The 22,742-nt window shown below is 44.1% G+C and overlaps 1 protein-coding gene across 1 annotated transcript in view; it reads left to right on the top strand.

Annotated features, from left to right (window-relative positions):
- EGLN1 (egl-9 family hypoxia inducible factor 1) overlaps positions 1–20,879 on the top strand; it is a 40,757-nt gene extending 19,878 nt beyond the window's left edge. Inside the window, 4 exon segments of the mRNA XM_075412167.1 lie at positions 12,022–12,141; positions 14,553–14,689; positions 16,111–16,178; positions 18,060–20,879. Of these exon segments, the coding sequence (XP_075268282.1) occupies positions 12,022–12,141; positions 14,553–14,689; positions 16,111–16,178; positions 18,060–18,124 (390 nt within the window). The 3' untranslated portion in view covers positions 18,125–20,879.
- Positions 20,880–22,742: the final 1,863 nt, after the last annotated feature.

Here is a 22,742-nt window from a genome sequence, read left to right as displayed (position 1 = left end):
GGCGCTTTTAAGAAGGCTTAAGAGTATGTAAGTACTGGCTGCATGCGAAACTGAGCCACTGTTGGGATTTCTGACTTTCTGTGTGAGCATTTCGGGAGAGAGGTCCTGGTTCTGTGCTCTTCTGAATGCCTTGAAAGAGGGAAAAAAAACCCTCAGTGACAAGTTGTTTCAGAGAGGCTTTCGTCTTGTGCCTGTCGGGTTTTGTACCCTGTGGCTTTTCTGCTTAAATCATCACTGTATGGAGCTTGGGTTCTGCCACCTGCTGATTTTCAGAGCAGGAAATTCAGTCTGAGGTTAGCATCCTGCTTCTAACCACGATACTTGTCGAGTTATGTACAGCCATAGCGATGGTGATTGACAGGAGCCTTGGCAGACAGCATCAACGGGTGTTTCAGTTGTTGTTCACAGAAAAGGTCCAATCTGTGGAGAAGCCACAGGGTGAGTCATATGATGAATATGTAAAGTATTAGTTTTGTTATTGAAACAGTGGCAAGGAAGAAAGTCGGTAATGATTTTTTGCCTGGATTGGTTGTTATCGTAGCGGTTTCCCAGTGCCAAGTATAAATGGACTTGGGACAGACCAGCTGGGTTCCTTTTCATCAGTTGATGGTAATGCAGCATGTGTTATTTGCCCCAGGGCGTGAGGGTGATGTGTTTTTTCCATCACGCTGGTCTCTTGGGGCGAAAGAGGTTGTGACCGATGGGGAGAGTGGGGAAAAGCCTGCTGGAGCAGTGCCAGGGAGCAGCTCTCTGCAGGAGGTCCTGACCTAAGGATGATCTTCACAGAATCACAGAACTGTAGGGGTTGGAAGGGACCTCTGTGGGTCGTCCACTCCAACCCCCTGCTGAAGCAGGGTCACCCAGAGCAGGCTGCAGAGGACCGCGTCCAGGCAGGTCTTGAATATCTCCAGAGAAGGAGACTCCACAGCCTCCCTGGGCAGCCTGGTCCAGGGCTCCGTCACCCTCAGAGTGAAGAAGTTCTTCCTCGTGTTCAGCTGGAACTTCCTCTGCTTCAGTTTGTGCCCATTGCTCCTTGTCCTGTCGCTGGGCACCACTGAAAAGAGTCTGGCCCCGTCCTCCTGACACCCACCCTGCAGATATTTACAGGCATTTCTAAGGTCCCCTCTCAGCCTTCTCTTCTCCAGGCTGAACAAGCCCAGCTCCCTCAGCCTCTCCTCGTAGGAGAGATGCTCCAGTCCCCTCATCACCCTCATAGCCCTCCGCTGGACTCTCTCCAGTAGCTCCTCATCTTTCTTGAAGTGGGGAGCCCAGCACCGGACAGAGTACTCCAGATGGATCCTCACTAGGGCAGTGTAGAGGGGAAGGAGAACCTCCCTCGACCTGCTGGCCAGTCTTGCTGCTGCCATGAGCATAAATTTGCTGTAGAGTCAGCTGAATTGGTGTTTAAGAGGACAGTGGGGCTTTTGCATCGGCTAGGTGAGGACGGGCAGTTTCCTCAGGTGTATCTCGCTGCCTTGCAGTCAGCGTTGGGTACTTTCAGATCTTTCTCGTGCTCGCGTGGCCTCGTCGAGCAAACACATCCCGTTCCCAAACTGCCCTCCTCCAGGAGCTACCCCGAGCCGGCCCAGCCTCCCCGCCATGGCAGAATGCCTCCTGAAATTCAAATAACGTGGCTGGCTCTGGCAGGACGTACGTTGAAGGGGTAGGTTTTGGAGCCGCTTTTCTGACCCGCGTGCCGACGTCAGCGGTCCTGCTCCTGGAGTTTATGGTCAGCCTGTAATTCCGCGTGGCCACAGCTGTTCCTCAGGGCTTTTCTCAAGCGTTGGTGGGAGCCCAGCACAGCTGGAACAGCAGCAGGTTTGTATAATGCCTGCTTGGAGCTGGATACACTGGGTAAGCTGGTTAAAACAACAACAAAAAAATCCCTCAGTGTTAGTTATACCAGCTGGGAGAGATGCCCTATTTCAGTGCAGTGGTGGGATGGTAAAGAAGGGCTTGGATGGGGGCAGGTCTTGTGTGAAAGCCCATAAAAAGCAGTGTGGGCAGAGTCAGCACTTCTTGGGTTTAAATTGTGGGTGATTTGAAAGCATATTGCAGGCTGTTTGTTGCTGTTTGGCTTTAAACTTCTGTCGGGCTTGTGTGCAGCCTTAATATAAATTAAAGCAGCGCTTTGTCAATTAGCATTTCAGTGCAGAGTTATTTGGTTTTTTAATTTATAAATAATTTCAAAGAGTTGTCTGGACTCTTAATAGCAGGAGTGAATGCTGTAGTGTATGATGTCAAGTTTGGAACGCTGCGGGCATGCTGAGTCTTCTATGTCCCCTTGCAACTGTCATTAAAATCGATTTTAAAAATCATTTTCCGTAACATACAGTTTATGGCAGTAAATCCTTCCGTGGTTGAAATCTAGAGGTGGTAGCTGAGACCTCGACTTGGACACTTTAGTAAATGTTCGTGTGGATGCAGTAAACTTCAGATCCTCACAGTACACCAGTACCTTCCAGTATCTGGCTAACCATGGTGCTAAACATGCAGTCCTGTTGCCATGCAGTTGCGCAACATTCAAATTTATATGAAGATAGCTTTCTTGCAAGCTATATTTCAGTTACATGGTTATTTTTCTCCTTGAAACAGAAACAAAATTAGAGTTTTAAGTAAGAAATGAAATAGCTAAAATCAATCCTTTTTTATATAGATCTCTCCTAGTATTTAGCAGAACTATCACGTGCAGTTTCGTTTCTTCTGTAGGGAAGAACTTGCAGGTTTCTCGGTATGTATAGTTTTGGGGAGAGAATAGTGGTGATATTCTTTGCATGGCAAATCTCTCAGCCATTCACTTTCACAGATATTACAATAAAATTTTGTTTAAAAATAAAAGCAAAAATCAACCACCGCTTGCCCACCCTTAATCCTTAGGGTTTCTTCCTCCCCAGCCTCTCCTGGTATTAAGATGTATAAAAAATCTCCAGCTTTGAAGTTTGGGCTGGAGTCCATGCTTTATTTTTAAGGTAATAGAAGTTCAGTTTGTCTGGTAGACCTCACCCAACTAAACAAATTTACTGATTGTATGTAGTAATCTCAAAACAGGTAACCACGCTTTTTCACGTGTTACCCATCAGTGTGGTTGGCTCTGGGAATCTGGTGTGCACAAACTACTGGCAGAATGTATTTTAAGTGATGTGGCTGAACGAGACTTAACTTCATGCTATTTTAGTGTACTGCTGTAATTTGTTGTAGTGTTATTTTTAGTTCTTATGGACGTTGCTTCTCTGCGCTCTTGCTTACTAGTTTCATCACTAACCGTTCAGTTGACTAGTCTCATGCGAGAGCAGAATGTTCTGCCCCACCTTCGGGGGAAAAAAGTGTCCAAGTACTTATTTTCTAAGTGGTATTATTCATTTCGGAGGATTTATGGTGTTAAATTAAAAACAGACTCTTAAAATTCGTGTTGATTGACTGACTTCTCTGCCCTGTGCAGCGCCCAAACGCTGAGTCACCAGTCTGCTGCTCCCGGCGGGAGTGGGGAATTACCCAGGGAGGCCAGCCAGTTCCACAAACACGTCTTGCATTATTCAACAGCTGTTTGAAGTGTGTTGGTCAGCTTATTTCATCATAACGTAGACAGATTTAGGCTGACAGAAATCAAAGTATGCTTTAAACCCCTCGCAGCTGCAAAGGCGAGTGTTGTGTTTGCTCCTAGGCTTTAAGAGGAAACGCTCTGGCCCTGGTGACGGCGCTTTTCATCTGCTGCCTTTGGGAAGCCTTGATTAGTTGTATCTGGGGGATTTGTTTGGGGTTTTTTTCTAGTTTTTAGGGGTTTTTCTTAAAGTTTGTGGTAGATTTTGATATCAAAACTATCAGAATGTGTCGTGTTGAACCTTAGGGGAGCTTTGAAGCACTAATACAGCTTGGATGCATTCATATTAAATCTTTTTTTTTAAGGGATTGCAGGTGGTTTAGGCTTGAAGACGTTGTTTATATTGAGAGATATATTTGATAAACTTTACTCTTTTTTTCAATATCCTGTTTAAGCCAGTGCACAACTCTGTATACCTTTTTAGGTTTGAACCCAGTTTTATCTTCCTAATTCATTTTCCTAGTAAGCAGTTAGATTAACTTAAATGGAACCTAGACCTTCATAACATTGAAGGACTGCAAGGGTATTTGCACTGGTTTCACTGATTTAGTTTTAAACAGCACTTTTTGGTTAAACTGGCACAATTTTGAGAAGAGGAATGTCCTACCTAACTTGGCTAGCAGCCTGGAAAATGCCAGTGTGTTAACTGTGCAGGAAGATACAATCTTTATTTTTTTCCCCTCGAGCTTGTAAGCTGACTCAGCCATCTCTTTGCCGTTGGAGACTGGAGACTCTCAACTTTACGAGCTCAGGTACAGGAGAGCAGAGAGAACCTCGTTAATGTTTAGACCTTGTTATCTCGGTTTAGTAGCAGTGGGGGCTGCAGGACTTCAGCTGGGAGTTAGGAAGTGTATTTTACGTCTTCCTGTTATGTCTGTGTGTAACACTGGTTTCAGTGGCTCCTCGCTTCAGCTTTTGAGATGCCCTTCTCCGATGGCTCTGCTTTCCTCGGGGCTCTGGGCGGGGGACATGTCTTCTGTCCCCTCGGCGAGAATCTCCACCATCTTCCCCAACATAATGGCTCTTAATCGTTTCAAGGGAATTTCTCTGTCCTATAAGTTTTTTATGTATTAGATGTATCCATCAAAGTGTGAGCACATCCCACATTCACAGTGATTTCCTGAGTATCAGACTTAAGCAACTGCAGTTCTGGTTTTTTTTCCCCATGCCATTTGGAAGAACTGATGAATTATCCACACTTGTACACACATTTCTGCAGCGATTCCAGAGCCCGTGAGCATTTCCAAGAGCCTGTGAACGTGCATGAATGGAAGAAGTGATATTTGGAAATCAACCTTGTGTGGACTCTCTGTTGAGCGCAATTGAACGGTGAAGGGGGAGTACCAAACCGCGTGTAGCTACAGCGAAAAATACCTGAGCTTGTTTGCTGAGCGGCACCCTGGTTACACTCAGGGCGTTTGGATCCAAACTCCACGCGGATCTTCTGGCCCTGGAGTGCTGGGCTGGACACACCAGCGTGGAAGTTTCTGCCTTCTGGTTTGCGTCAGTTCGTTAGGATGGGCGAAGTGAGTGTTGTAAGCACGTAAACGTCGCGTAAAGGTGAAGACAAGGGTAAAGCGATGAGTTCCTTTGAAGATGAGTTGAAGAGCCTGCCACTGAAGTGCTAGGTTGGCAAAGCTTTCTCTGAACTTCAGGCTGAGAGACCAAGGGCTGATTGGCAAGTTAGAAATGAGCAGCGCGGTGGAAGTGTTGATCTGTTGTGCCAAACTGCTGATGGTGTGCTATGTCGCTCGGTTTTTGTACGCCGACGAAATGCGGTTGTGTCAAAGCGAGTGGAAATGTTGTGCTGGCCATTGCGCTGAAAGGCCTGGGAAGGAGTGAGGTGGGTCAGGTTACTGCTGGTTTCTGAACTCCCTAGAAGCTCGTGGAAGACATAATCCAAGCACAAAGCCGCGTGCTGATTCTATTTATAGTGTAAGCAGCTATGTCAGCTCTCAGTTTTTCCTCTCTCCCTTCCTACCCGACTTCATTTTTCATCTCTGTTCTCGGTTCAGTTTGCCTTCCCTTTGCCACCTCAAGAGCTGGCAGCTTTGCCAAGCCTACTTTGCTGCTAAAAACCTTCTCCTGCTCTCCTCAGCAGCCACCGGAGAGGGGGCACCCGCGCTGGTCGTCCTTGCCTTCGGCTGTTCCTCCCTAGAAGAGCAGCTTCCTCTGTGCTTGCCAGAAGATGACCCACAGAGCTGGTGCTTGAAGTAGCTGGGTGGGTTTTTCTTAGTTGTTTGGGTTTTTTGGTTTGTGGGTTTTGGTTTGGTTTTTTTTAATCTGCAGTTAGGTGTTTCACTGTATCGAAAGAGAAAAATGCACCAGAAAATAATAGCTCATACTGCTTTGCCAATAGACAAGTTGAATGGCTGTAGTGGTAACGTAGGAGAGAGGGCTTAGAGATGAGTGATTCAAAGCTGCTGCCATGTGTCGGGCTCTTCTTTGTTAGCTTCGAACTCAAATCTACAGATGCCCTTTCTCTTCTGGGGATCTGTGAACTACGCAGTTGTTTGATTTTTAAGCCTGTAAGTAGCAGTTGGCTTTCCTGTTGCAGGTTCTCCAGTTGGCGATGATTGCAAGGTGTGGATTTCTAATGAGGGAAGCTTTGCAGGGGCTGGTAGTTCTCTCCAGCTTTTCTGGTTTCACACTGTTGACTTGCGTGCAGACTTCGTTCTCTAGGCTTGCCCTACTAGATCGTGGAGGATATCAGCATAAAGTTTTACTCAGAGGAAAGTTAGTGTGGAAATACTTGGATTAGCTGTGTGCCAGAGTTTATTTTACCCCTTTCAGCTCCCTCTGTTTTGGGTAAGGCTGACAGGAGTTTCTCCCCGGTGACATTTTCTTTCTGTTGCAAGTTTCTGTCTCTGGGGGTGAAGAGTTTGCAGGAGAAGAGTTACGAATCCAAGCCAAGCTGTACTGCACTCGCGTGTTGAAGTCGGTAATCTTGACGCTGCTCACACCGGGTGGTGCCAGTGCAGTCTTTGTTCCTTCAATTTGATTGTTATTTTGTACACCTTGTGTTAAGTCTTGGGCTGACCTGTGCTTAAACTGAAATGTATTTCCTCAGGACTGCTGTTTGTCAGGGGTGAACAAATTCTTGGACTAGAAATACATCACAGAGGGCCCAAACAGGGACAAGTCAGATTTTTTTTTTTCTTCCTTTTCTTTGGTTCTTCATTCCAGCGGTCTGTGGTTTTTTTTCTTTCATAATAATGAAATAATCTGTCAGATGATGCATGCCAAGGATTTCCAGTGAAGCCTTTGTGAGAGCATCTGATAAATTTTGGTAGGAAGTCATCGGTCTTGCGTTTCGACATCTTGTTTTGCTCACTGAGATTTGCAGTTCCTTCAGCAAACAGCAAAAGTGACATATCCTTGACTGATGCAGCTTTCTTTAATCTGAGCTAAACAATAAAGTTATTTTACATTGATAAATTAATATGACAGAACACGTGTCCTCTTTCCATTTTATGTTTGTGATTTGGGTTTTTTTTTTTCTACCTTAAAGAATTTTACGTTGTCACATAGCTGGTATTTTCTACTCTTTCCTAAGAGTTTGCCATTATTGCTTCATTTTTTTTAAGGGACAATACCTAAACTTGCAGGTATCCAGCTGTATGAGGAACAGAGAGGGTAGAGGAAGAAGCTTTGGTCTGTTTACCCTTTTCACAAGGGTGTGTAGTGATAGGACAAGGGGGAACGGCTCTAAACTAAAAGAGGGCAGATTTAGATGAGATATTAGGGAGAAATTCTTCACCATGAGGGTGGTGAGGCACTGGCCCAGGTTGCCCAGAGAAGCTGTGGCTGCCCCCTCCCTGGCAGGGTTCAAGGCCAGGCTGGATGGAGCTCTGAGCACCCTGGGCTGGTGGAACATGTCCCTGCTCATGGCAGGGGAGTTGGAACCAGATGATCTCTAAGGTCCCTTCCAACCCACACCATTCTATGATTCTAAGTCATCCCTGTTTATGTGTGGGTGAGGCTGTCGTGCTTCTCTGTGAAGGCGATCGAGGCTGCTCCCAGGTGAATCCCATTTTCAGCTGCACCCATGTGCTGTGGCCCCCAGGGCTGTGTGTCGTAGCTCAGGCCGCTTTACACAGTGAAGAAAACCATATGGGCTACGGATTAGTCCCTCTGATATTACCTTCGTGCACTTAATTGTTAATTAGAGTAATGGCTGACACACTAAAGATGCTGATTCTTAGCAAAATATCTCTGGTTAACAACTTAATGTTGCTGATTTGGGCTGATGGACTAAAGTAAAGTTTCCGAGGTTAGACATTTCTGAGTAGAACATCTGTATGTGAAGGAGCGATCAGCAGCTTCCCGAGTGTGCCAGCACTTGGGTGCGATAATCGGCGCGAGCTGGGCGGGTTGTGGAGCGGCGAAGGCGCTTCCGTGCTTCTTGGCTCACTCACCAGTTCCAGAGAGCCTCAGGGCAGCGCTGGGGCTGGAGGAGAGTGCTGCTGGGTTAAGGAAGGTTGATATTAAAAGCGTTGGCACAGGAGTCCAGTGAGTGAACAAGTCCAGCGTGTGACTTCAATGCATCCTTTGCAGAAATGAAGATTACTGAATGCTTAAAAATTGTAATGCCCGAGAAGCGCGGAAGGGGAGACCTCTTTGTCTGTTAAGAAAATGCAAGCGATGCCTTGAGCTGAATTCACCGCTTACTTCTACGGGAGAACTGTTGAGACGGGTAGCGCTCGGTTTTGGAGAGCTGCCAGCTTTAGTGTTCATAGTCTAAAAAGTTAAGGAATCTTGGACATTCTGGTCTTGGATGCCTGGGTCTCTTGATGGCCATCAACGGTGTTAAAAAAAAAAAAGCCACAGCCTCAGGATTTTCTCTCTGCTTGGCATACGTGTATTTGCTTGCGTATTCATGCTGTAAAATGTGAAAACAACAAAAGTGTGGGGCTTCGCTGTTTGCCTGGGTCACATTTTTGTCCTCTCGATGGGGGTAATCCTGCGGTAGATGACAGTCTGACACGAGCTCGCTTCGTACCGTTTCACAGAGCAATATATTCCCCACGTCCAGTAAATCTTGAAGTTCTGTGACTTTCCTTATCAGAGTTCAACTGGGGAGAGGGAATTGTCCCACTCACTGGCAAGAGCAGTGTACGTTATGCTGCGCTGGCCAGTTCGTGAATTTGTTTGCTATCCAGTTTGCCGCTCCAGGCTGAGTCATTCTTACTGTTATAACAAATACACATTAGATAAGTTATCGCAGCGAAACTGTTTCTCGTCTCTTGCAGTCGATGATAGCAGACGTTGCAGGCTCTACAGGCAAAAAACAAGGGCTTTTTTTAGACACTGGCAGTATTGCAGGCTCAAATGCTTGTGTGAAATGCTTCTGACGTTGAATAAGGCTGCTCTTTATGTGGACTTGATGACAACTGGTGTTTCCCCAGACTTTCCAAAAAGCGCTGCTGGTCCTCTGTTTCTTCAGAAACGTTGATGTTAAATATTCCTTTCTTGATTTCCCTTCAGCAAAGAGAAGAAGTATCCATTTCAGTACCTTATAAAGGAAACTGTAGCAGTAAGATGCAAATGTGTGCTTCTCGAACTGCAAAATTATCTTTTTGAGGAACAGACGGCAAGCAAATGCGCCCTTGAAAAAAACCCTGTATGGGCCAGAGAGACCTGGGAGCCACCCTGAACTTTTAACACTAGGTTTTTTAGCTCATTTAGGTCATTTACGTGCCTGAAGACCTTTTCGTATCTGGGTCTAACTCCTCGTGATCGCAGTGAGAATTGACATTGCTTTAGCTGCTCAGTCTCAACGTTTTCTTCATTCTGAATGAGTTTTAGTAGCTGTTTCATGCGAGTGTTCAGCAAGAATGTCAAGGTTTAATATGCACAATACTTCTCAGCAAAACCCTCTGAATTAAAACTTTCCTGTTATTAGGAGTGCTATTTGGATTGGACCTGGACCTGCTTTGAGCACTGCTCGTGCTCCATGAGAGCTTAATAGGGTTTACGTGGTACGTGGGACCTGTTCCGAGAGGGTCAGCTTTCAGTGGAAACCAAATACCTTCCTCTTCCAGCCCGCTTCACTTTTGTTTTGTTCCTCTTTTCTCCGTAAGAAAGGAAATTACAGAACCCTGATTACATTATTTGGTATCTTTAACTCACTGTTTTGATTTTTTGTGGGTTTATCTTCCTGCAGCAAAACTGATAAGTAATGACTTTGCCAAATATTAGGTCACGTTGCTTGATACATGTAATATGTGTACATAACGCAAGACCTGTAATGATGACTACACTATGATTACAGTAGATGGGTTGAGAAGCTCAAGTGCCTAATCTCAATATTACAAGTATATTTGAATTTTGTAGTTCCAAGTACTTTAGTGCAGCGTAGTCACTTCCATCTCATGTGAGTGAAGTTTAGCTTAGTTTTTAGGGGTTTTTTTATAACCATGGTGCTACTGTTTGGCAAATACTGTGTTCTGATTTCTGCCTAGAAGGGGCTACCAAAAAATTGTTTCTTCCCTTAGTAGAGTATATATGGGAATAAAGATCTTTAAATGTTTGCTGCTATAGCAAAATCAATTCTGATTACATGTGATTTACAAAAATTTTACTGATTGAGCTGCAAGTACTTTGTGCTTTGAGCAGGCTGAGAAATAGTTTCTTGCAAGTAATGCAAACTATGGAAAGCTTTACTTGTTAACATTTAAAGGGGGGGAAGTTAAAATTATCTGTATGAAGAAAAAAAATGCACTGAAATTGTTGGATTTCAAATACCTTTAATCTGACAGGTTACATTTTCACAGTTAACATTTTATTGGGAAAACTTATTTTTGATATTTTACCTAAGAGAGGTGAAAGTTTGCAATCCAGAGGTCTGACTTTAAATTCTGACTTAAGCAGGCTGAACCTAGACAGGACTGATTGAGTTTAAAAGTGGGGTTTTTTAGACAGTAGATGTGCATTGAGCTTGGTAGTGGATTGGATTGTTGATAGAAACTCACTTTTTGGCATTTCTTGTAAATTCACGTTAGGAGGATAGGAAATTGTCACTGCAGGCATCTGAGTACTGAGGTGGCAGTGGATGACTTAGAATCATAGAATGGTTTGGATTGGAAGGGAACTTAAAGATCATCTGGTTCCAACCCCCCTGCCTTGAGCAGGGACATCTTCCACCAGACCAGGGTGCTCAGAGCTCCATCCAACCTGGCCTTGAACCCTGCCAGGGAGGGGGCAGCCACAGCTTCTCTGGGCAACCTGGGCCAGGGCCTCACCACCCTCAGGGTGAAGAATTTCTTCCTAATATCTAATCTAAATCTGCCCTCTTTTAGTTTAGAGCCGTTCCCCCATGTCCTATCACTCCACACCCTTGTGGAAAGTCCCTCTCCATCCTTCCTGTAGGCCCCTCCAGGCACTGGCAGCTGCTCTAAGGTCACCCCGGAGCCTTTTCTTCTCCAGGCTGAACAGCCCCAACTCCCTCAGCCTGTCCTCACAGGGGAGGTACTCCAGCTCTCTGATCATCTTCGTGGCCCTCCTCTGGACCCGCTCCAACACATCCAGTTGGCCTGGAAAACTTTGTTCTGATCTCTTTCAAAAACCTGAAACGGTTCCTATTTCCAGCAAGCGCGTGGAGGTCCGGGGATGTGCCTTACGACAAGGTGGCCGTGTGAAGCAGTAGCTGATGGGGCCATCCCTCAGCGAGGTGGCCAGCTCATTTCACACGCACATCCGCACGGCTGAAGACTCAGAAACCCAACCACCTTCTCGGGGTCTTTCAAGTCAGCCGAGCTCAGTGCGGCATGGGAAGTTAAATACGCTGCTGTGCTGGGAAGCGTTTGATGTCGGGAGGTTATTGCAGATTACTGTTCGGTGTCTGTTTTCAATTTCTCACTTCTTGACTAAAAAGGATGTTTTTGTTGTACATGTAGGCTTGTTTCAATAAAAGTTCAAAGACCTCCTATGTGCAGGACAAAACACGAGCCCAAGAATGCCCTTGGAGTGATTGAGTAAGATGGGCTAATGGTCTTGTCTAAAAAGTCTCCTAAAAGTAGAGTTTGCCGCTGCTTGAGTCTGGAAAAGGAGTATTCTTATCACCAGGAGAAGCACACGCTACTTAATTATACACAAGACATGTTTCATCTCCTGTGTTTCGTTCCAGGGAGGGAAGTCTGAAGGATTAGTCACAACGCGGGAGCAGCCCCACCTTCCGCACCTTAATTAGCAGTGTTCCTCTCGGAGCGTTTCATGCCTTCGTTGCAGACAGCTGTTCGTGGTCACAACCAGTTTTCAACTAAAAAGAAAACAGATTACAAAAAATCTTTTCCCATTATTTCTAACTTAATTCTGTTGCTTATGTATGAATTACTTAGGAATTAACAAGGATGAAATGTAGACTTTTTCCCCCTCTCCCCCCCAGATAAAATTAATTATTGTGTTTGATTCTTTGACTCTAGGCTATGGTGGCTTGTTATCCAGGCAACGGAACGGGATACGTGCGCCATGTTGATAATCCAAATGGAGACGGAAGATGTGTTACGTGTATATATTATCTTAATAAAGACTGGGATGCCAAGGTATGTTAGAATTTCTGTAACTTTTTTACGTACACTTGCTAATGCACCTTTGCTACAGGCCTTTGGTCACATCCTGATTTCTGTGCCTTGGTTGTGTTCTTACATTGTGTTAAGTGCGGGCACCCTTTGCCCCCCTGATTCGGCTGTTAGTGAGAGCAGAGATGAGGCATTGACCTTCAAGGTTTGGAATGATGCCAGCAGGACCTCCTTGACAGTGAGACTGAAGGAAAGTTGCATGTCTTTCATATATGCTTCCTAATTATATATATAAAAAAGTATCTGCTGCTGTCCAAGTTTCATAAACATCTAATTATGCAACTTAATGTACATTATTTGTATGGTAAACACCCCCCACACACACACGTACACAAAGAGTAAATAAAGCATATTTGAAAGAGAATTGAGATAATAGGTTTTAGATTTTTTCTCGTTATATTGCTGTTGAATCTGGAGTTTACTGTTTGTGCAACTAGATTACTTAATTGAGTATGCTTAGAAAAAGAAAGATGCTGTGGCTTGGGAGCTGTTTCATCTAAGCCAAGTGTTAGGGTTGTTGCTGTATCAGTATAGCTCAAAGCAGCACAAGTCTTTGTATCATTGTAGATACAGGGTATAGAATAGATAAGGATTTATAACACAGTTCACGTCGCCTAAGAGTTTACTACCAGTGACTCAAAACTCTCCATAATATACTGGCTAACTTTTTAAGAAGGATTTTCTTAGCGATTCAGTGGGATGAGGTAGATGGGAAGAATGGGCGTAGCTAGCTGGCTGTACTGAAAGCACGGGAGAGTAATGCAGAGACCGCTCTGTTTATTCCTTGGTTGCTGTGCAGTTGCAGTTAGCTGTGGAGAAGTTTGTTCTTTTTGTATATGGAGAAAAAGGTAAAACTACTGATACTTCTGTCGCACTTAGGAAGTAGCATGTGGAAGAGCACATAAGTGGTTGGTTTCTGTGAATTGGGCGCACCAGATATGGATAATACAGGTTGCAGCTGAGAGGGTTTTTTCTTTCTTTTTTTTTCTTTCTTTTTTTTTTCTTTCTCTTTTTTCTTTCTTTTTTTTTTCTTTCTTTTTTTTTTCTTTCTTTTTTTTTCTTTCTTTTTTTTCTTTCTTTTTTTTCTTTCTTTTTTTTCCCTTTTCTTGAGCGCTGTCCATTTCTTATAAGAGCTGGATGAAACAACAAGACTGGTAACATACTTGCATAAAACTGGTAGATCTGAAAGCTGAGTCAGAAATGGATGCACCTGAAGCTTTCTGCTTCTGACTTTGAAATGTCAAGTTTGATCCTTCAATTAGAAAATAAATTGCTAGCCTTTTTTGCCGTGATAGCATCTTCGCGTATAAGTGTGCTGGTTGGACTGAACATCTTAAAATGCAGGTTTGCGGTATTTTTAGTTGATTTACGGTTTCTCTCCTGAAAAAAAAAAAATTAATACATACCAGAGTGTAGAAGTCAAGGAAACTGCATTGTCACAGTAACTGTGAAAAATTTACTACCTGAATATTTAATTCAGGTACAAAGGTATTTAGTTTCCTGCAAAAGCTATTTTAAATTGCAAATTAATATATTACCAGCTACATTGGTTAGCAAAGAAAGAAGCTCAAACTTTCTTTAGTAGAACAAATTGACCTAAATTGTCACTTCTTGTTCGCTGATTTAGATCACAATTGAAAAAGTCATTTATATCAATTTACCTTGTTAGTACTTGCACTGTTGTGACTTGCCCATGAAGGCTTATGGTGCCTATCTATAGTTAGATTTGGTGGCTATCTATAGTTAGATTTAACGATATCAATACCTGCAGTAGGAAGAATGTGACTTAAAAAATAATTAACCCCACCTGGTGACCTAAAAATAAATAACCCTACCTACTTGTGCTGTTTTCTAGGCATGCATAAGTAAGTCCCGACTGTGTTTCAAAGCCTGGAAGAGATCTAAATTGACCAGGAGTAGTACATAGTCAGGCTTTAGTTGGAAGGTTCCTGGTCTTTCCTCACCCTAGTTACAGAAACCTGACATAAACGTGTGCTGCTGCGAAGTGGAACAGCCTCTGTAATGGGAAAGGGGGAAGCTGGGATGTGAAATAAATGTTTCTCTCATCTGTATTGGCATATTTTTAGCCACCTGTGTAATATCGGTTAGTGTTGTCCATTTTTTGCAAGGAAGTAATGCGGCTGAAAAGCAGCCAGTCCAAACCCACAGCTTTTTACTTCAACATGAATGGAGGCTTAATATTTGCAAGCATTCGGAAATGACTGGGTGAATAATGTGCAAAACGTTTTTGGTCACAGAAATGTATTGGCAGAAAAGCCGTAGGTTCACAATTTCTGTAGCCTGATAAAGGCTTTTGTTTCAGCTCCAAGTGTCTGAAGTATTTTCAGATGTGATATTTAATATTTAATTTGTAGGTAAGTGGAGGCATCCTTCGGATATTTCCAGAAGGTAAAGCCCAATTCGCTGATATTGAACCCAAATTTGATAGACTGCTATTCTTCTGGTCTGATCGCCGCAACCCTCACGAAGTACAGCCAGCATTTGCTACAAGGTAGGACTTGTGGGCTCTCTCTATATTGCATGATGCCTCTTTTATCAAGGGATGAGCAAATCCTAATGAGAAATGGGTGACACTATGAATTATGACCCGCTCCCAGGTCTTTCCATCTACAATGCCCGCTGAACTATGATGAGAAAGGTGTTTTTTTTTTTTTTACTGCTGATTGATTAAGCTTCTGCTGTGCTGAAGTGTGCTGCTGCTGAGTTTGTACCGATGTCTGATCTCTTATTTTGGAGCAAACATCCTCTTGGGTGGGTGGGAGGGAGGACTGGGAACACCAGAAGTTTCTGAGCGTGTACTTGGCAGAACTGGGTAGGAGCACACAGAGCCGTAAGCAGACCCCACCTTACCCAGGGGCTGTTGTCCTCACTTTCTCTGCAACAGCTTCACGCTCTCCTCCCTTCCCTTTGTCCTTAGCACCTTACTGTGGTACAGAGATGGACTGGGTACTTCACTTTTGTGTCCCCTCTTGTTGGGAGGGAGGAGTTAGAAAACAGTCATTTTCAAACCAAGCCACCGCATTCTAGTTTGGGAATTGGGAGCAGGGCTGTGGGGCGGAAAGGAGCATTGATACACAAATGTTTTCTTTCTCTGGGGTGTTAAGAGGAGTTGCTCCCAGTCTGAGTCAAGGTGAACTTGATATCCCCTTTGTAGGGCAGTGGATGATGCTAAAGGTACCAGCATTCACTGCCTGCACATCGTGAGCGGCGTTTCCAGATAGCATCAGCAGGTAAATGACTGCAGTCCTTGAGCCAGACTGCCCGTTGCCCATGTCACAACGCCTTTGGATGGCCAGAGCCCTGAGATAACACAAGTACCTTTGCAAGAAGCAGCTTGACCCTGCCATCGGCACGTCCTCTTGCAGCCTTTTGGGAGGCTGTACCGCTCTCCCCGCTGCTTCGTGCTCGGAGCAGAGTCAGAGGGTGAAATGCCATTTACTAAAGGTCCTCAGAGTCTTTGCTCAATAGCTGTTGTTTCATATTTAAATCCTCTACGACCACTGGGAGCTGTGTAAGAAGGGGTAGTTAATTTTCCCTTATGGCAAATGTCCATGAAAAGAGGTTCTTGCAGTGTGACTCAGTGATGGACTTGCCCGAGTAAAGTAAGAGATGAGGTTACAGGGCAAGGTGATACGGACAGAGACTGTGTTACAGGTCCTGGGCAAGAACTGTCATAGCAACTCATCAGGAAAAAGCAGCCTAAACTGACAGCGTTGCTGTCACCCTTTCAGCGTTCAGACATTATACCTGCTAACAGAAAAAAACCTGCTTGCTTTGTGCTTTATGAAACCTTTTCTTCCGTCAGACTGCCGAGGTGTCAGCTCGTTTCGGTTGTGTTTTGTGTCAAAGTGCTTCACTGTTTGTTTTTTTTCCTTCATCGTTCAGGAGTTCTTTTTCCATCCGTTTCCCTAGGTACGCAATAACAGTGTGGTATTTTGATGCAGATGAAAGAGCACGAGCTAAAGTAAAATATCTAACAGGTAATCTCTTGTTAATATCTTCTGTGTTCTTGTATTTTTATTTTTTTTTTTCCCACCCTGGAAGAAAAACTTAAGTAGTCCAGCCTTGCCTGCTTGGCTGACCCTGTGCACAAAAAGGGGCAGAAAACCAGCATAACTCAGAGGCAGGGTTCACAGGGGAGGGGACTGGTGGCTGAGCTGCTGGGCAGTGGCTCGGGAAGTGCCGGGCAGTGCCTCGTCCTGCTCACGCTTCCCCCCAGACCTGAGCCTGCTCGGTATTTTTACCTGCAGGATACGGCTTCTCCCTGGCTTTGTCTCCCTGTGAGGTGTGGAGGATAAATACAGCAGAGACTGGGAGGCACTGCCAAACTGGGAGCCCTGGAAACGGTTTAATACAAGTGAACTGGACTAGAATCTCTGTATCAGAAAAGCCTAAAACTAAATTCTGCAATCAAAGAACAGAGTTACGTCCCCCGCTCCAATTCCTCATACCTCGCATCTGTTTTCCTTTTCTGGCTTCTGCCTCCAGAGGAAGTTGATCTAATTTTCCTGTTCAAATTAGCATTCTAAGGAGAAACAGTCCAGGACTTCTGTCATGCTTGTAGCTGCCGTCGCGATTTTGTCTGTTGTAGTGGTTTAAACCGAAATCAGGTTTGCCACGGGTGCACACACACACAGGGCCACTTTCTCTGGGATCTCATCAGCAGCTCTGAAACCAGTGCTGCCGAAGACACGGGCTCCTCATTTCCCAGTGAGATTTCCGTTCGTCGCCGTTAGGCGTCGGGAGCTCGGCCGTAGCCCCGGAGCCGTCTGACGGCGGCGAAAGCTGCGTTTCGGATCGGTCGGCCGTGGCGCAGCCGGGGACTTCTCTGCATTTCGGGAGCCGTGAGAGCGGCGGAGCCGCTGCCGGGCTTGGGGAGAAGCGCGGGGATCCGAGCCGTGAGGCCACTGCTCTTCCCAAGGGGTGCAGGGAAGCCGTTTGGGTGGGCTCGTGTCTGCAGGGGAGGTGTTCCCCCCCGGCCCCCTCCCTCTCCAGGGTCCCCCTGACCTGCGGGCACTGAAGGAAGGCAGGCTGGGTTGGAGGGGTTGCTTAAATTCTGGTTATTGGTTTGCCCTCTAATTGATTTGTGTTATCGTCTTGTTGTGGTGCCAGTTCCGTTTGCACTTCAGATTGCATTCTTGGCTCTGTATCTGCAGGAAGAATTGTGCAAGGTGCTTTTTATAGTCCGCTGATACTAAAAATACAGAATTATAGAATAAAATGTCATAAAATAGAAAACTATTAATTTTTGGCTTTGTGTCAGTCTAAAGCCATGCAGAATACGTGCGAGTGTTTCTTCAGTGTGGGATACTGTGTCTGTTAACATTTTGATAGTCAAACTTTTTGGAGGGTACCTGAGGGTCATTTTTTAGAGAAAAGGGCAGAAGAGGCATGGGTTTGGTTTGATTTGGCTTATTTTTTAGCAGCAAGTCAAATGGAACATTGCATTTAGAAATCCCTCAGTATTTCTCTACAAAGGTAAATACCCAGAAACTCCGGATATTCTGATCCAGGTTAATAGATTATATCCTCAGATTCTCAAGTGGCCGTTCTTAAAGCTTACCTTTGCATGTAGAGGCTGAAATGATTTATTTAAAACTGCACATAAGATGTGAAGTATCCCGTGTTTCTACTTGGGCAGCCAGATAAATGCCCGCTTTCGGAGATGATGTGTAACCACGGCTCGTTAACTATACAGAGCATGTATAGAAAAATATGTATCTTGCTAGATCAGATGTACTAGGTAACCTTCAAAGTACTCTCTCAGAAGTAATCTGGAAAGTGATGTGGCAGTTCTACAGGCTATACTGTGGTAAATGCTGGAAAATAATACCAGTTTCCTTCTCTTCATATTTCTGCAGGTGAAAAAGGTGTGAGGGTCGAACTTAATAAACCTTCTGACTCAGTTGGGAAAGACGTTTTATAAGCCTTTGATTTAGCAACTCCCCGTGCTATTCTCCCTGATAAATCTTGATGCTATCTATTAACTTTTGAATGTGAATAACAAGATAAAGGAAAATCAACAACAAACCAACGTTTTCATAAAGAAGCAAACAGTGTTTCAATGTTGCATCGAATAGAAGATTCTTTGACTGCTGAAGCATCGTACTATGTGATTGTGACTCCAGGCCTGTGACTGCTTATGTGAAGAAGATAAGCAATCAGTAAGAAACAGCATATGCATCTGGACGTAAAGAAGTGCCCTACATAGAATTTGTTCATCCTTATATTTTGCCAGACCTGTCATCCAGCTGAATCCAATTCATCTCTCCCTTTTTTTATATGGTAAAAGTTTGAATTTTGGGTAATTTTTGTATGACCAGGTACAGTTTATCAAAATTGAGTCTTAAAAAAAAAAAATAGAAAAACTGAAAAAAAAAGGAAAAAAAAAAATTACAGTATTCTCCAAAATAACATGGATCTATTTTTGTAAAACTGTTCATACTGTTCTCCTCTGCCATGAAAGACCTAATTTAATGTAAGGGTTGCCAGTAACTGATAATCACTTTAATTTTCTTTACACCTTAAGTCAGAAAAGGAGCACTTTAATTACCAGCTAAAAACCTGATTGTTTTATATCATATCTCACGCTAATCTTAACTTTTAAAGATTGCTGCTGTATTGTTTTTTGACTACGTCTTCTTGAACCTTATTAACAGAAGCAAATCAGTATCTCGCTATTAGTAACATTCAGTTTGTGGTTTTGTATGTTGAATCCACAGAGGGGAAGTTTCTGTCTCTTCTTTGTCTTTTGGTTTGGTTTTTTGTTTTGGTTTGGTATTTTTTGGTTTGTTTGTTTTGTTTTTTTTAAGTGACTGGCACTAAGTGAACTTGACACTATCGGTTGCTGTCGTTGGCTTTGGGGACCTGGTAAATACCATCAAGTTACAAGAATACACAAGGGCTTTCCTAGGCTATTAGAGGTACCCAGAACCTCCTTACGTACTTGACAGAAACGTTTGAGCTTTCTCCCTTTTCTAAAGAATACTTGCCACCCCCCTTTCCTTTGTATATAAGTTAATAGAATATCTAAAATTAACTTTTTTTTTTTAATTTCCTCATCAAATGTTGGTGTCCCGTGCAGTCTGTAAGTTGACACCTTGATCTATTATATAGTATCAAGGAGATGGTCGGCACGCTGAAGCTGAAGTGCATCACTGTAGGCTCCTTGTGCAATACATCTTTAGGTTTTCGCTGTGCTGAAGGATTTCCCCGAAAGGGCACTGCCCTTCGATCAATGCTGAGGTAGATATTTAGTAAGAAAACTTTTATGTTCCTTTACATTGTCTTCATTTTATCAAGGGACACATTGGAATAAAAGCGAGATGTGCAGAAACTTTGATATTCTTATTTTTAAGAAATGGATGGTTTGGACACTGATTTTCTTTTTTTTCCTTTTTTTCTTCTTTCTTTTTTTTCTGAGCTTTAAAAGCTTGAGAAAACAAAAGCAAACCTATGAAAGACAGCATTTATATTTACAGGAGTTTGGGTGTTGATCAACTAACTCACTGCAGTTTTCTATCTGTCCCTGGTTTCCTTACTTAATCATACTTAAGCTTACTTGAGACAGCTTTCGTGTTTGCAGGAGTCTGGGGGTTGATCAGCTTACCCACTGCAGTTTTCTATCTGTCCCTTGTTTCCTTACTTAGCCAAAAGAATGTGAGTGTACAGAAATATTTCTGTATATATTACAACTTGTGACAATTTTAGCATCTGTATAGTTTGTATTCAATTAGAGACCTTTTCTATGGAAAGCTCAGTAATTTTTTATTAAAAAGATTACTATTGTTCATGTAAAACATGAAAAAGCTAATTGTTTAGTAACAAACTGACAGAAAGGGGAAAAAAATTCAGTACCAGTATATCATTTAGGAGAACCAACAGAAATCCCAGTTTCATTTTGGTTTCGCTTTTCCTTTTTTTTAGTGAAGTTCTTGCCCTTTACCGTTCTCTTCCTCTTTCCTTCCCAGAAAAACAGACAGGATACCTTTACTGTAAGTGCCTCTGCCAACCTGGCCAAGGAGCGCAAATCTTCGTTACTGTCTGGTCTGCAGTGCATTTAGGCCACCAATGAACCAAGCAAAAAAGCCACCTCTTCTACTTCATCCTCTTTAGTCCTACTTTAACGGAGGTTTGGTTGGTTTTTCTTCTGGAAACGTGAGCGTAAGCCTTTGAACGCATTTCAGTCCCTCTGTCATTCAAACTTCTGCAGCTGGCCTATCAAATCCGAATCACACCGTAGGTTTGTGCTTGCCAGACAGGTTTAAAAAGTGCTTAATTTCTCACGCCATGTAAGTCGTTACAATAGGGTCAACCAATCAGGTCAGCCATTTCTACCGTGTCCTTCAGAAACTGTTCATTTCACGTCGGTTGAATATTCAGTCTTGAGCATCACCAAGCAGGTCCTTGTTTGGAAACTATTTTTTAAACTGTCTTATGATCTGTATGTGTCTAGTCCTGGTTGAAGATAAAGCTTCATAATGCTATTTTTATTCATGATGTTAGCCGGCTGTAAAATACGAGACCTTTATCTATAGCAGGCAAAGAAATTCAGGATTCATTTACAGGTTGCCTATAAAGTTGTGTAATTTGAAAAGCAGTGTTCATTATGAAAGAGCTCTCAAGTTGCTTGTAAAGCTAATCTAATTAAAAAAGATGATGTATAAAGGTTCTTGAAACTATGTGGTTATTTGTCATCTATGTAATTTTCAAGAACTTCTCTGCAGGAACTAATTTATAAACGCCCCCTGATAAAGGGAGCACGTGGATTTGTGGGGGGTTTGTGGGGTTTTTACTTTTAGTTGTGGTGGTGGTGGGGTTTTTGTTTCTGGGATTTTTTTAGGTGGGGTGTTTTGGTTTGGTTTTTTTTTTTCAAGTCAGAGCTGTTCCTGCTCTGGAGAAGGGTCTGCTGCTGTTCAGACTGCCTACAGTTACCTGCGTGTGGTGATCATTTTCCTGAATATTTTCTCCCTCAAAAACAGCACCAAGTTTAGGCTGACTGGAGAGAGATGGTGGATATCGTTTTTTCACCTCTTTCTGACAGGTACATGAGGTGCAAAACAAAAGTCCTCCTCAGATAGGATTTGTAAGATTTCATGGTAGCTCTTTAGTTTTACCTGGCTTGCAATGAATTGTGAGCCCTTTGAAGGTCGCAAAATCATTAAGGTTGGAAAAGACCTCTAAGCTCAAGTCCAGCCGTCACCCAACACCCCCATGCCTGCTAAACCATGTCCCCAAGTGCCACATCTACACATTTTTTGAACCCCTCCAGGGATGGGGACTCCACCACTGCCCTGGGCAGCCTGGTCCAATGCCTGACCGCTCTTGCAGTGAAGACATTTTTCCTGATATCCAACCTAAACCTCCCCTGACACAGCCTGAGGCCATTGCCTCTCGTCCTATCGCTGGTTACTTGGGAGAAGAGATCAACCCCCCTCTCACCACAACCTCCTGTCAGGGAGCTGTAGAGAGCGATAAGGTCTCCCCTCAGCCTCCTCTTCTCCAGACTGAACAGCCCCAGCTCCCTCAGCCGCTCCTCATCAGCCTTGTTCTCCAGACCCCTCCCCAGCCTCGCTGCCCTTCTCTGGACACGCTCCAGCCCCTCAATGTCCTTCTTGTGGTGAGGGGCCCAGAACCGAACACAGCACTCGAGGTGTGGCCTCACCAGTGCCGAGCTCAGGGGCACTCGGTGATCTGAAGATGGCAGAAGAACGGGAGAGTCTAGATGCCAGCCCATACGAGATAGCACACAATTTCCCTAAGCTTTTTGGTGAGCTTCACAATGACTGTACAGTGATGAAGGAAGCATCTGGCTGGCTGAGCTTCTGCCATTGCTCAAACTCTTGTGAAGCCCCCCTGCGTGTGCTGGTCTGTATTGTGCTGGTTCGGGAAGAGTTTCCTGGATCTCCAGGTGAGTCTGCCAGCCTTGGTGCGCCTTCCGTGGCACTTGGGTACCTGTGGGGCTCGGTTCTGCTCTTGCCGGTATGTTAGGTCAAAACCCAAGTGCAGCAGCACTGACCTTGGTCCCAAAGTGCTTTGAGGCTTTTTCCATGCTTTGGTGCTGCGTAATTTCTTACGTGTTCTCCTGAAATCTCCCCTTCCCCATCTTCATTTTACATGGAATGAGGAAGAAGCCTTCTAGCACTTGCAATCCTCTTGGGTAGACCTGATGTGTTTTTTTTAATTATTGCGTTGTTGAGCACAATATGCAGGGGGCTTGTTTTCCATAGTGCAATCAAACACCACACCAGGGGAAGATGAAGTCTCTCCTGCGTGTTTCTCAAAAGAAAGGTGCTTGCAGAAAGCAAGCTAGCTGACAGCCTGTGTCTTACGTAAAACATCTGGCTGTGCTGACCACTTCACGGTCAGGAGTGGAAAGATCTCATCTCTAGGTCATGCTTGTAAGTAGAATCAGACTGGAAAGTGCCATTTTTGTGCCTGCTGAAGGCTTTGAAGAAGAGGGGATGCTGCAAAGTGACAACTGCCAGCCTCCAGCCCCAGGTTCCTAGCAGTGTACCTGCAGGTGTGCGGACATGCAGGTGGCT

The sequence above is a fragment of the Opisthocomus hoazin genome, chromosome 2 (assembly GCF_030867145.1).
Source record: "Opisthocomus hoazin isolate bOpiHoa1 chromosome 2, bOpiHoa1.hap1, whole genome shotgun sequence".
NCBI lineage: Eukaryota > Metazoa > Chordata > Aves > Opisthocomiformes > Opisthocomidae > Opisthocomus > Opisthocomus hoazin.
This window is presented reverse-complemented; position numbering and strand designations above follow the sequence as displayed.